This window comes from Echinops telfairi, unplaced genomic scaffold (assembly GCF_000313985.2).
Source record: "Echinops telfairi isolate 266 unplaced genomic scaffold, ASM31398v2 ScPeMD7_7469;HRSCAF=8507_0, whole genome shotgun sequence".
NCBI classification, from domain to species: Eukaryota; Metazoa; Chordata; class Mammalia; order Afrosoricida; family Tenrecidae; genus Echinops; species Echinops telfairi.
The window spans coordinates 32,215,041-32,228,005 of NW_022111372.1; the positions used below are offsets into that span (position 1 = coordinate 32,215,041).

Genomic DNA, 12,965 nt, shown 5'->3' on the forward strand with positions numbered 1-12,965 from the left:
CCCCCGTGTGTGTCTCTCTGTGCCTTTGAAGTAACTGAGACTTGTGGTGTCCCCAAGTGTGTCAGAGTAGCAGCGTGTTCCAGAGGACTTTCAGTGAATGTCTTAGTACAGTGGTTCTCAACCTTCCTATTGGCCAGGACCCTTTCATACAGTTCCTCATGTTGTGGTGACCCCAACCATAACATTATTTTCGTTGCTACTTCATCACTGTAATTTTGCTATTTTTATGAATCGGGCGACCCCTGTGAAAGGGTTGTTTGACCCCCAGGTTGAGAACCACTGTTTTAGTAGATCCACCGGTCTTTCCCCCAAGTGACCTCTGGAGAGACAAATCTCCAACTTTTTGAGCAAATTTAAACACTGGCACCACCTAGGAATTCATTGGATTAGGGACTAAGTTGAAATTAATTCTAAGGTACTGGGTATAGTTTTTTGACTTTCCAATCCAGTATGAGCTCATCCTTATTGAATTAATCCACAAAGACTCTATTTCCAGTAAAATCACAATCTGAGGTTCCAAGTGGGGATGAATTTTGGGGAGACACTAGCCAGCCCAGTACACTAATCTCATCGTTTCTGAAGCTTCTGTAATCAAGCCTGAAGTGTAGGTACGTACCCATCCAATCAGTGATTCTAGTCTCTGAAGTTGAGAAGCCCTCTTGCCCAAGGGTCAACCCTTGCAGTGCCCAGGAGGGGGATCTCGACAGCCTGCTGGGTGGCATTGGACGTCCGCTTCAAGACGGTTGGCCCTTGGTGCTGACTTGGTTGGCCTTTCGTTGAGAGTACCCCCCTTTGTCTCTCCAAGCTGATTACGGAACATTTGGACCCGAGAGCCTCGCTCATTAAGTAGTAGGAGATCCTAAGCTTCCTTCTGCCGGGGCGGTGGGCGGGGGTGCGACAAAGAAAAGGCTTCCCGAATCCTGGTTTGTGTGCAGTGCGCAGGCGCACTAGTACTAGTCTAGTCGGAGAGGGGGAGGCTGGAGTCCAGGCGTGCTGTATGCAAGGCGCAGGCGCTAGCCCTCCGCTGCTTGGCCCCCTTTTGTGGACAGTGGGTTTGGCACTGGCTGTCTTTTAGACTTGGGTTCCAGCTCAAGTGCAGGGGAGCTATTCTGGAGGAGGCTAGCCGGCCCTGACTGGGAGCTCCAGTTGGATCGGGTAGCCTAGTGTGAGAGCTTGAGACCTGGTTGCATTGGGGGCGTATCTATTTCCGGAGTTCACGGGGTGAGGGTGGGGTGCATGTTGGCCCCTTTCTGGAAGGGAGGGATGCCCACGGAAGGAGCGCCATTCTTGATTGTGAGCACGGGCCGTAAATTCTCATCCCACCAATTATTTTTCAGCGGGATTGGTTTCCGAGAGTTGTTCCCAATGTTTGGTCATTGATGGTGGGGGTGCAGATTTGACCATCGGTAGCAGGGACGCCAGGGTTCTTGTTTCTGCCAAGTGTGATTTTTAATGCCCTAAAGGTAACTTTTGAGTACCTAAAAAGAATGCAGAAACTTCATTTTAAGAATTAATATTTGATTCATTTTCACTTAAAATAGAATTTAATTAAATTTTAATTATGTAAGCATATTTTACACCTATAATGGGGTCTTGGATTAATGTTTGCACTCAACTGCCAGCTTAAAGGTTGGCACTTCCAGCCCACCTGGTGGTGCCATGAAGGGCGTGGAGTTCTGCTGCTGGGAAGCCAACAGTCAGGAAAGCCCTGTGTCCCTCAGCGCTGCCCTGAACCCATGGGTCTGCGGGCATGGCCAGAATGGACTTCCCGTCCACTCGTCAGCTTTGATTTGAATTAATGTTAGTACGTATTTGTGAATTTAATCCCTTTCAAGCATTGTTACTGTGTTTAGAAATTTAATATATTCATTTTTTTGGAAGTACTGCAGCTGTGTGATTTAACCCTGAAACTGTCTTCACTTCTACTCTCAAGTTCCCTCGCCTGCTCTCACTCCCCTTCCACTCCTGAGAAACAATTTTTTACTTTTTTGGTTTTTAATCGCTTCTTGTAGATCAATGTTTATACCTCGATTGTTTTCTTAATCTAGTTTAAGAAGTCAGATTTATTGGGTGCACTTGGCTGACAATGAAGTTCACCGTTTTCAAGAGCGCCCTTTGATAAGTCTGGAAGACATCCTCCACAATTCAAGGATAGAGTATTTCCTTCACCTCAACCCCCCCCCCCCAGCTATCCTTTTGGATTTATAAAGATTAAGCTGATCTGCTTTTGAAAGGTGGTCCTATGATTTTTTTAAAGGAGATTTTGGCATTTCTTGTTTTCTTCTTCAAGGTGGATCAGATTGGAATTTATGTATTTTAGTAACAATGTTTGGGTATGTTCAAGCCTGTGCAGGGGAGCCGCCAAAGGTCCCTACTATGGCAAAAACTCTGCGCAGGCGCACATCCAGCTGTCTGCTCACGGGAGGGGCCTCATTGCGCAGGCACCGCGGGTTACGGGTTGCCTTGGTGTACGTCTCAGAAGTTGCGCTTGCGCAGCCCAGGCGCCGGGGCAGGCTGTCCCTGCTGTGTCCTCGAGTTTCTTTGCTGTTCACTAAGCAGAGGAGGATTCCCTCGGCGTGCGGCAAAAGACCGGAGTGTTGTATCTCGCATATCTGTGCGCTGGAAGACAGACTTATGTAGTGTACCCTAGTATGCCAGGTGCATTTTATGTGCACTATCCCCTGTCAATAGTAAGTTGTGTTTTAAAACATCATTTGTAGAAAAATTATACGTGCAGTACAAAGAACTTGATTTACTCCCGGAACCATTTTAGAGTAAGCTGTTGACCCGAGCTGCTTTAGCCTGAATACGGTGGAGTTTGTTGCAATGAGTCCACATTGATTGCCAACTATCCAGTACATTAACGCCACCAGGACGCCCTCTGCCTGGCGTCTGGCTGGTTGTGTCACAGGTGATGCCTTCTCTTCCGGTGGGATGGGACTTCGGTGATGATCAGTGTTCACCGGGGCAGGTTGCTGGAGAAGCCTCTCCAGCTCCTCCCTTTGTCCTCCGTCCCTGGCTTGCTCGGTGGCTGGATCAGACGACCACCACTTGATCTTTGGAATGACGCGGTCACTGGACGAGAAGCGTGGTCTCCCTTGCACCCGTCTGGATTTGAGGATTGGACTCAGCCTGCGTTCGCGCGCCACCTGGCGGCTGGTAGCGATGCCTACAGATTGTACAGGCCAATATGCACAGATAGGCGTGAGAGGGGCTGCGGGTGGTGGGGTGAATTCTTCAGGAAGTAAAGGGGGACAAGAGTATTTGTCTCTTACATGGTGATTATGGGGAAGGAACTAATTATATGCTTATACTAAAAGATGTATTCCTGTGTATTGTAGCAATCCATGAGCAAGCACATCTACAGAAGGGAACAGATAGGGTTGGAGTCGTGATTCAGCATCGAGGAGTCTTTGCTTTTGTGGCTGGTGCAGGGAGCAGGACAGAGGCAACCAGGGCTGTAGTGGGAAGGGTGCCTTGTCTAATGGAAAGGGGCCGAAGACAGGTTGGTGGTGGAGGGGGGAGGGATGTGACTTCCATATGGAGAGGTGCTGACTGCAGCTGTTCACTCTGCCAGATGTCCAGGGTGCTGCAGAAGGATGCGGAGCAGGAGTTCCAGATGAGAGCCGAGATCCAGGATATGAAGCAAGAGCTCTCCACTGTCAACATGATGGATGAGTTTGCCAGATATGCCAGATTGGAAAGAAAGATCAACAAGATGACTGATAAGCTAAAAACCCACGGTACTGGTGATCCTTGTGCTAAAAACTCCCAGGGAGTTGCCTGAAGTGTTTGCATGAAGCTTTTAGGACAGAAGCTTTGTGCTTTAGATGCTCTAAATATTGACAGAAATATTTACCTTTTCCGCAAGGAAATCCAGAAACGCTCACTACATAATCCATATTTGCTGGTGAGCCTTTGCTTTCTAAACAAACATCCAAATCCCCTCACATGTTCTTGAAAGCTGACTTCTTTCAAATTCTACACTTTTCTGAGAGCATATCCACCCCCTCCCCCCCTCAAAAATAAGAATTTCCATTAACGAAGTGGACAGATTTCGGGCCTCTGCTCAAGCCCTCCCTCAACACAAGAACACATTGTTCTAACAACTTGGCATTCCAACACGATTGCTGAAGACAAAATGGGTGCATAAGCAAATGTGGTGAAGAAAGCTGATGGTGCCCGGCTATCAAAAGGTATAGTGTCTGGGGTCTTAACGGCTTGAAGTTAAACAAGTGGCCATCTAGCAGAGAAGTAATAAGCCCACATGGATGAAGCACACCAGGCTATGTTATCATGAGGTATCAACAGAATCAGGTAACAGGCCCAAGAAGATCCTAAACAAATAGAAAAACATATTGGTGAGAACGAGAAGAGTTGGAGCAGAGACCCCCAAACCCATCTGTAGACAATAGGATATCCCTTACAAGAAGGGTCATAAGGAAGGGATGAGTCAACCAGGGCACAGTATAGCACTGATGAAACACACAATATTCCTCTGGTTCTTGGAGGCTTCCTCACCCCCACTATCATGACCCCAGCCCTGCCTTTCAGTCTGGTTAGACCAGAGCATATACACTGGTGCAGATAAGAGCTCTCCACACATGGAATCCAGGTCAGACAAACCCCTCAGGAACAGAAATGGGAGTAATGATACCAGGAGGGTAGGGGGAAGAGGAGAGGAAGGGGGAACTGATCGCAATGATTTACACATAACACTCCCCTCTCCCCCAGGGGATGAACAACAGAAATGTGGGTGATTGGAGATAGCAGTTGGTGAAGGGTTCACCAGGGGGGAGGGACGGAAAAAGAGATCTGTTATCAAGGGCTCAAATAGAAAGTAAATGTTTAGAAAATGATGGCAATATATGTACAAATATGCTTGATACAATTGATGTATAGAATGTTATAAGAGCTATAAGGACCCCCAGTAAGATGATTAAAATGAATCTCCCAGTGGATCTCGATCTCGGGGGATGTTTGTTCCATTTTAGAAGGTGCCCAGCAGTCTTCTTATAGGAGCCACTTGCTTATCTGAGCCTAGCTGTCCAGGTAGCGAGCAGATCTTTATATTTTCCATTGTACCTGATCTCCTTTGGTGAAGACCATTTTAGCAGAGCCGCAGCTATGTGCTGGAGACCCTATGGTGACTCCACAGGGAGAACTACACCCTGTCTAGTGACACAGAGTCCCTGCCCAGCATTGGCCCAGCTGCCCTTCCACCAGGTAGTGCCCAAGGGGAATTGGGGAAAACAGTCAAGAAAAGATAAGCTCTGTTAGTAAGGGGCAAGTGCATTGTCAAAGTAACCTCTGATTTAGAGGCAGAATTTAAACGTTTCCAATGAAAGCTATTCAGAGTGCATAAGATGAGTGTGATTCTACGCTAGTCTATTTCCTAAATATATTGAGCAAGTGCTACATGTATAATCAACATATTTGATAAGGGCAAATAACATTTCTGTGTACTTAGTAATTATTTTTCCTGAATAACAATGATTTCATCCTGTTTTTCCTTTTAGTGAAAGCGCGAACGGCTCAGCTAGCCAAAATAAAGTGGGTCATAAGTGTCGCATTCTACATATTGCAAGTAAGTGGACTGCGGTGTCGTGGGGGGCGGGGGGCCCTCTTCGGTGCTGGCCTGCCCTGCAAAGTCCAAGGCGGGGGCGCAGGCTTCCACTGTCACTGCAGTGGCGTGTGGGCTTCTCCCACAGGACCCCGAGCACTCGGAACTTCGAAGACAGAGAAGAGAAGGGAGACTTTCTTTAGACTGGGTTATTGTAGCAGAGGAGCTCGGAAGTGACTTTGGGGGAGACCTTGCGTCTTGCCTGTATTCTGCTGAGGACTTAGGTCATGAAGTGAGAGAAGCTGATTTCAACCTTAGGGTTTCCAAGATGGCTGATCACTGGCCACTGCTTCCTAAGCTGCATGCTGAAACAGCAAGCAGGTAAATGACTGTCTACCCTCCAGAAAGGGAATGCGTCATTTCCATTAAGATCCAATGGTATCAATCGGCAACGTCTTCATCTGGGAGATTTTGAATTGGTTCGCATGGGACCATTCCCACTTCTGCTGAAATATTATCCTGTGGTTACACTTCAGTGTAGGCTGCTTACGGGTGTTCAGTGACCTCTGAGTTTCAGTACTGCATGTGACCAACTGTTCACTGTGGTACAGAATTCAAACACTGCTCCAAAAAGCATGGGTGGTTGCAGCTTTTTAAGAAACTAGCTCTGAGGCACTTCCATGTGGATAAAAGGTTTCTCTGAGACACTAGAATTAGACTAGATGTCCTCTTTGAGGCCGGCTGAGTTGGGAGATAAGACTCAAGGCTGCAAGGGGGCTGGGGACACCTGTAAGAGTTTTGCTGGTAAAAGCTTAATGCTGCGACCCTTTCATACAGTTCCAAATGTTGTGGTGACCCCCAACCGTAACATTATTTTCGTTGCTATTTCATCACTGTAATTTTGCTGCTGTTATGAATCGGGCAACCCCTGTGAAAAGGTTGTTTGACACCCAAAGGGGTCACGACCCACAGGTTGAGAACCGCTGATGTAGAGTGTGTTCTAGAATGAGACTAGTTGAGCAGAACATCTAGTGTGTGTTCTACAGGAAAGACTAGTTCACTAGAACACCCAGAGGGTGTGTTCTAGCCATTCTGTGAACTTAGCTATCATATTTCAAGGCATCAGCAATGGAAATTAGTGACTGTGCATATTTGAGAGGGCTTCAAAAAGTGTGTGGAAAATCTGCCTTGTATGTCTCCTGGCACGTCAGCTGATTGGCAGGGCTTGAGGTCATCCCTCTTGAGTTTCTGTAATTCGTTGTACCTTTGCCCACCTGCCTGCAGTTAGCCACGGCCTGACTGGCGGTGGTCCTCAGCACAGTCTCTTTCCAGGCTGCACTGATGGTCTCACTCATCTGGAAGTATTACTCCGTGCCTGTGGCTGTGGTGCCGAATAAGTGGATAACCCCACTAGATCGCCTCGTAGCCTTTCCCACGAGAGTAGCAGGTAAGAGTTTTCCAGAGCAGGTACTGGGAAACTGGATAGGCTCATGAAGTGGTGGGTGGTGAGGCCACTATTAGGGAAGAATGATAATATCCTTACCCGTGTAGTGAGCAGGTGCTTTGTGACTCAGCCTTGCACAAGTCTGGAAGTGAAAACCCGAGATTAGAGAAATTACTTGTCCAGTGTCAGAAATATACTGCATCAGAACTAAAACTCAAACCCAGCTCTGCTTCCAGAATCCATGCCCAGCACATGCCCCTTCACTGAAACCCTCGCTCTCTTTCCCACACCCTGTGCCCTCTCGCCATCCTTATCAGGCCTCACCTCTGCATAGCAGTGGCGCTTCTGATGTTTTGAAAGATACTTTTTTTTTAATGTTAAAAGTAGTATGTACCATTGTAGAGAGATTAAAAAATAGAGTAATTTTAAAGAACAATTTCATTATCTATGAATATAATGAAATATAAATTTCATGAACTCCTTACATTGTGGTATATTTCCAGTTCTTTTTTCTTTTTTACTACTCGGTCATCTAGTACATTTTGTATTGCTTTCGCTTTTTACTGTAAGCCATTGCCCATTATCAATAAGCTTTTTGTAAGCGTTGTTGAATGGTTAGTCTTCAATCAGGTATCTTATTATTTACTAATTGCCCTGTTACAGGGTATTTATATAGTTAGGCTCTGATTTGTTATTTAAGACTAAAGCTGTAGCACATGTCCCTGTCAGTTAAGATGTGTGAGTGCTGTATAAGTGAATTACTAAGTCAAAGGGAATGACTATTTCAGAGACGTCCAGTGTAGCCATTGCCTGTCCTTTTTCTTAGCGTTCGCTTGGCTCAGTTAGACCCAGGCCAGCACCTTTGCTATGGGACCCTGATGGCTGGATATCCCTGCAGAGGCCACAGGGCTCCCCTTGCTACTCTGGCAGGCTCTCCTTTTGTACACTGCCATTCAGGGCTCAGTGGCCAGTGGGACAAAGTGGGTAGTGTTGCTGCTTTTATCAGTGGTGTCACTAGGGGGCGCGGAGCACCCTCTGACACTGTCAGAGGAGATGCCATCAAAATGATAGCCTCTAAAGGTTTATATAATGTTTCAGCAGGGATATATAAAATATCCCTGTTGCTAGCTATTACAAAAAATATCTTTCTTAAAGTCCAACTTACATGTATCAAAATACTTACAAGGTAGAAACTCTTGGCTGGATTTCTTTTTGAACTTTCTTATGTGCTCGGTTGGAGCTGTCAGTCTCACCCAATCGCAGCATGGAGCTGTGACATGTAGTGTCACTGACATGGGCTACAAGCCACACGTTGTTGTTGCTGCTGCCAGTATTTATTTTTTTTCTGGCTATTTTTATAGTCACTGATTTTGTCATATTTTCTGGTGGTTTAGCTACATCAAGTAGTAGCTGTGAACCTATATCAATACCTTTTTAAGGGAGGAAGTAGTAACTACAGGAAAAGGAGAAACATTAAAAAAGGCTCTGCTCTGTTACTAATTCAGTTTCCCCCTCTATTGTAAGTGGAGGGCCCCGGTGAAGCCTTCTGTAAGCTGAAACGGGGTAAAGTGAAGCAGCAGTTACTATTAATTTATATAAGACACATTTTGGAGCATTTCCAGACCCCCACAATCATCTGCCAAATCATGCGAAACAACACACAAGAGTTAAACTAACTCTCCTGTCTAGTGTTGACAGACACAATTCAAAGTTACGATGGGAGGGTTGTGTGTGCGCGCTGCCCCTTTAACAGATTGTTGCAAAATGTGCTAAATGCTCGTTTTACTTTTCATGGGTTTCTTTGGTAAGGGGAGACAGGGAATGAATGTTCTTTGGATTTCTTTTGATTAGTGAAGAGAGGTGCCTAACATAGGCCTTTTGTTGTAAAAGCAAAGTGGCCTAAAGTGAACTTTTGAAAAGCAGGGGATACCTGTAACAAGGTCAATCAATATAGAAAAAAAAAGACAAACTATTTTGTTATTAATATTCATTTACTCTAAGAAACACTATCGTTAAGCACTTTATCACTATGTCATGTATTATTCTATCATTGAAATTGATAGTAAGCACTGACAATAAGCCGATAAGTTGATGAGAAACAGAACAATTGCGAGGATGGTGCTGGACCAGGCGGTTTTGTTCTGCCGTCCACAGAGAGGGTTGCTATGGGTTGGAAACGCCTTGATGGCACCCAGCAACCAGGAGGTTCTGTAAGCTCTAGTATAGGAAGGGGTCCAGGAGCGACCTACTGTTCTGGCGGCTCTTTGTAATGTCTGTGGAGAAAGGGAAACAAGTAGTCCCTGCTCTAAGTCTTAAATTCACTGATATAAAAAACAGTGGTGCACATCTGTTTGATAGGAAAGAAATAGTTGTCCGATGTGACTCCTGCTTCATCAGAACCCAGTCCTGGGAGTCATGAGAAAGCCTGATGACTCTGAGCCTACACAAGACTATACACTTAGTCTTTCATAGCGGGAGCTCAGGAGGAATGGAAATAGTCTCTCTTCCTGTAATTGAAAGGTAACAGAGTCAGGAGATGTGGGCAGAACATTGGCTGCTTCTCCTAACACTGAATGTCTTTCTTTTAGGTGGTGTTGGGATTACTTGTTGGATTTTGGTCTGTAACAAAGTTGTGGCTATCGTGCTACACCCTTTCAGCTGAAAAGGCAGATGAAGACAAGGAGGAGACTTTGAAAGTAGATTTTCACTTAATAGGCTAAAGATCTGTTTCTTTTATGTTTTCAAGAAACAAGTGCACAGTTGTTTTGTTGAACACCTTTGCTCTTGAACTTTATATATGATTCTTCAGAAAGAATCATAGTTTTGTACACTTGTCATTGAGCCAGAAAGATGAATTTATGATCCTTGAGTACTAACCAACAAAATCCCGGATTTTTGAAGCCCGTGCGATGCTGTGGGATGCCTGTTTCCTATTACTTGTGATGTGCACTCTTGACGTGTTTTGTTTCTCATTGCCAACGGGAAAGACAACATTTTCTAACAACTTAAGGACTTTAAAACTGAGCGCTATTTTCAGTTCCAGATTACAAAGTAATTTAATTTTAATATCACTACTAGAATTTGAAACTTTGCTCTATATCTCCTGCAGTACTACTGGAAGAATAACACTAATTGACATTTCCTGTGTTTTTTTCTTCAGCTGTTTAAAATATCACTTATTGGGCAAGCCTTTGCATAGGGATGCTCACTTATTTGAAGCTGTTAATATTTTGTTATTGTGTTTCATAAATGTACTCATGAGACCAAATGCATTGTTTTAATTGAATTGTGTTTTGTATTTAATGTATTGAAATTTTAAGTTTATTTTATAAACGTAATATTTATGCTCTGGAGAATGGAACATGTTAAAAAAATAAAACTAGGAAGCCTGATTAAATTGTTTTGATTTGATGTATACCATCTTTTTTGCAAATAGTGTGCACACGGTATGGCCATCCGTGCAACCCTCATGCTACGTTCATAAGCATATTATACTTACACTTTTGTATGTGTTTCTGGCTACCTTTTCCAATTCTTCCCCCTGACCCATGGATTTGATGTTGTCAGGTAATCATTGGACTGATACCCACAAGGTCAGTGGTTCAATTCACTACTACCCCTCAGGAGAAAGATAGGGCTTTCTGCTCCCATAACAATTTACAGCCTCTCTATCACTGCCTTGGAGTGGATTCTAATTCGCATCAGCCTGATAGGACATAGTAGACCTGCCCTTATAGCTTTCCAAGACTAACTCTCTATGGGAACAGCACGCCGCATCTTTCTTCCATTGTAGCTCTAACTGCTGACCTTGTGGTTAGCAGCCCAGGGTGTAACCACTACACCACCAAGTCGCCTCCTGTATAATCTTGAAAACCCTGGAGTCATCATGAGTTGGAACCGACCTCATGGCACCTGACGACAACAACGTGAACCAGAATCAGCTTGGTGGCAGGTGACAGTGGGTAGGGATAAAACTGATACAGAAACATTTAAGGTAGGTGTTTTCCTAAACCAACAGGCAACCAGTGATGAAGTGCATGAGCTGGTGATGGTCAAGAGACGCCATGTTGACACCAGGGAGGGTGAATGTATGAAGTGCCAGAAATTAGGGAGAAATTCCCTAGGCATAAAACTACAAGAACAAGATGTGATTTATATATTACTGCTTTCATAAATCTTCAACTGAAACCATGTTTTGGCAGTCATTGTCTTTGAAATGAATAAGTAAAGGTCACCAGGAAAAATTGTAGTTTCATCTTAAAAGAGTAGTTCAGTATAACCATTATCTTCCTACCTTGTGTCATCTGGACATCGCTGGCTATGGTGATGCTCATTGTCATGGAAAGGTCTTTCCGTGGGTTTGGAAATCCAATTGAAACTGCCTTACAAACTGAGATTGCTCTGTCATTTGTGAGAAGCTCCCCTTTGTCCTGAATCAGGTAGTAGAGACAGTTTGATTTTGTACCCTTGAGAAATAGTTCACTCTTCTAAGTTGTTCTCCAACTCAAACTTTTGTGCTTTGTTCCCAGGAGGTATGCATTTTTTTTTTCTCTTTCTGCGTGTTTAATGAATAAAACTAAGGCCCAATATTTGGAGACTGGCCACAGAGAGAATCTTCATGGGGGTGCGGGGGAGGACGAGGGTTTTAACTGCCTTTGCTGCAGTCCTGGGGTGGGGGGTGGGGCTCTCTCCAATTCACCCTCAGCTGCCACCATGTTGGCCTCACGGACTTAGTTCCCCATAATGCCCCAGCTCATGTCTTCCCTCAGCTCCTCCCCTGCCCCCTCACCAGAGTGCTCTGGAAAAGAATGAGACCAACCTGGATGATTTGGATAAGTGTGCCAAGCACCTGGAGAGTAACCGGACGTGAGGTCACCAGGGCAGAGTAATCAAAAGTGAGATCAATGGGGCAGCAAAACAGGAAGTGAGGTCACAGGATGCCACGGCTCAAATCTTTCCTCTGCTCTCCCCAACGTTCCACAGAGCAGAACTGACACCAGGCTGGATTATCTTTAAGTACCTACGATGCACAAGCCAAGGGGAGCTCTGGTGGCGTGGTGGTTAGGCGTTGGGTTGCTAACCACAAGGTCCTTAGTTTGAAACCACCGGAGGCTCCAAGGCCAGACGGGACGGAGGAAGAAAAATGCTCATGTCACACCCAAGGTCAGGACTCCTCCGGCATAATGAAGCCCCAAAGGCGGGCTGCCTGCCCAAGACCAGGGTCTTCTCTGTGCTTCCCCAGAATCTGCAGGTCGACGATGAGCCTCGGGGCTGGGGAGGAGGCCAGTTGTGGTTCGAAGTCATTGGGGGTGTTTGGGGAGAAACGGAAAGAAAGCTCAGGCTTCCACCTGCTTCCCAGGCACTAAGCGCCCCCTTGCTCAGAGCAGCAGTAAAATGAGGGGGGCTCCTACTACTGATCGCAGCCGGGGAAGGGGGCGTGTAGGATAGGGTGGGATCAGGAGAAACCGGGTCCAGGTGGGAGGCCTGTGGAGCCTTGAGGATGCACAGGTGCCCCGATGGACCTGGGGGAGGGTGCTGACAGAGCTAAACCAGCTCTGCCTGGTTTAGATTCCAGCACAGCTCCAGGGTTAGAGAGCAGACTGAACGTGTGCGTATGGGTGTGTATGGGTGTGCCTGTCTGTGTGTGGGTGGGTGTGAACATGTGTATGTGTATCTGTGTATGGGTGTGTGTGTATGTGTGTATAGGTGTGCCTATGTGTGTCTGTATGTGTGTATGGGTGTGTGTCTATGTATGTGTGAGTGTGTGCCTGTATGTGTGTGTCGGGGGTGTGTGGGTGTTTGGGGGTGTGTGGGTGTGTTTGTGTGTGTATATGTGTGGGTGTGTATGTCTCTGTATGTGTGTCTGTATATGAGTGTATGTGTCTGTATGTGTGTATGGCTGTATGGGCACAGTAGAAGAAGCACTGAGCTACTAACCACAAGGTTGGGGGTTCCAGT

At 45.7% G+C, this 12,965-nt stretch overlaps 1 protein-coding gene across 4 annotated transcripts in view; it reads left to right on the plus strand.

The window, feature by feature from the left end:
- GET1 (guided entry of tail-anchored proteins factor 1) overlaps positions 1 to 10,399 on the plus strand; it is a 12,313-nt gene extending 1,914 nt beyond the window's left edge. For 3 of the 4 annotated variants that reach the window (XM_004696922.2, XM_045284613.1, XM_045284612.1), the window contains exons 2-5: positions 3,578 to 3,743; positions 5,520 to 5,587; positions 6,896 to 7,010; positions 9,596 to 10,399. In XM_004696922.2, coding sequence (XP_004696979.1) covers positions 3,578 to 3,743; positions 5,520 to 5,587; positions 6,896 to 7,010; positions 9,596 to 9,669 — 423 coding nt within the window. In that variant the 3' untranslated portion in view covers positions 9,670 to 10,399. Of the gene's footprint in view, positions 1 to 2,982; positions 3,160 to 3,577; positions 3,744 to 5,519; positions 5,588 to 6,895; positions 7,011 to 9,595 lie in introns of those variants that run through there. The other variant, XM_045284611.1, reaches the window with a different exon arrangement.
- Positions 10,400 to 12,965: the final 2,566 nt, after the last annotated feature.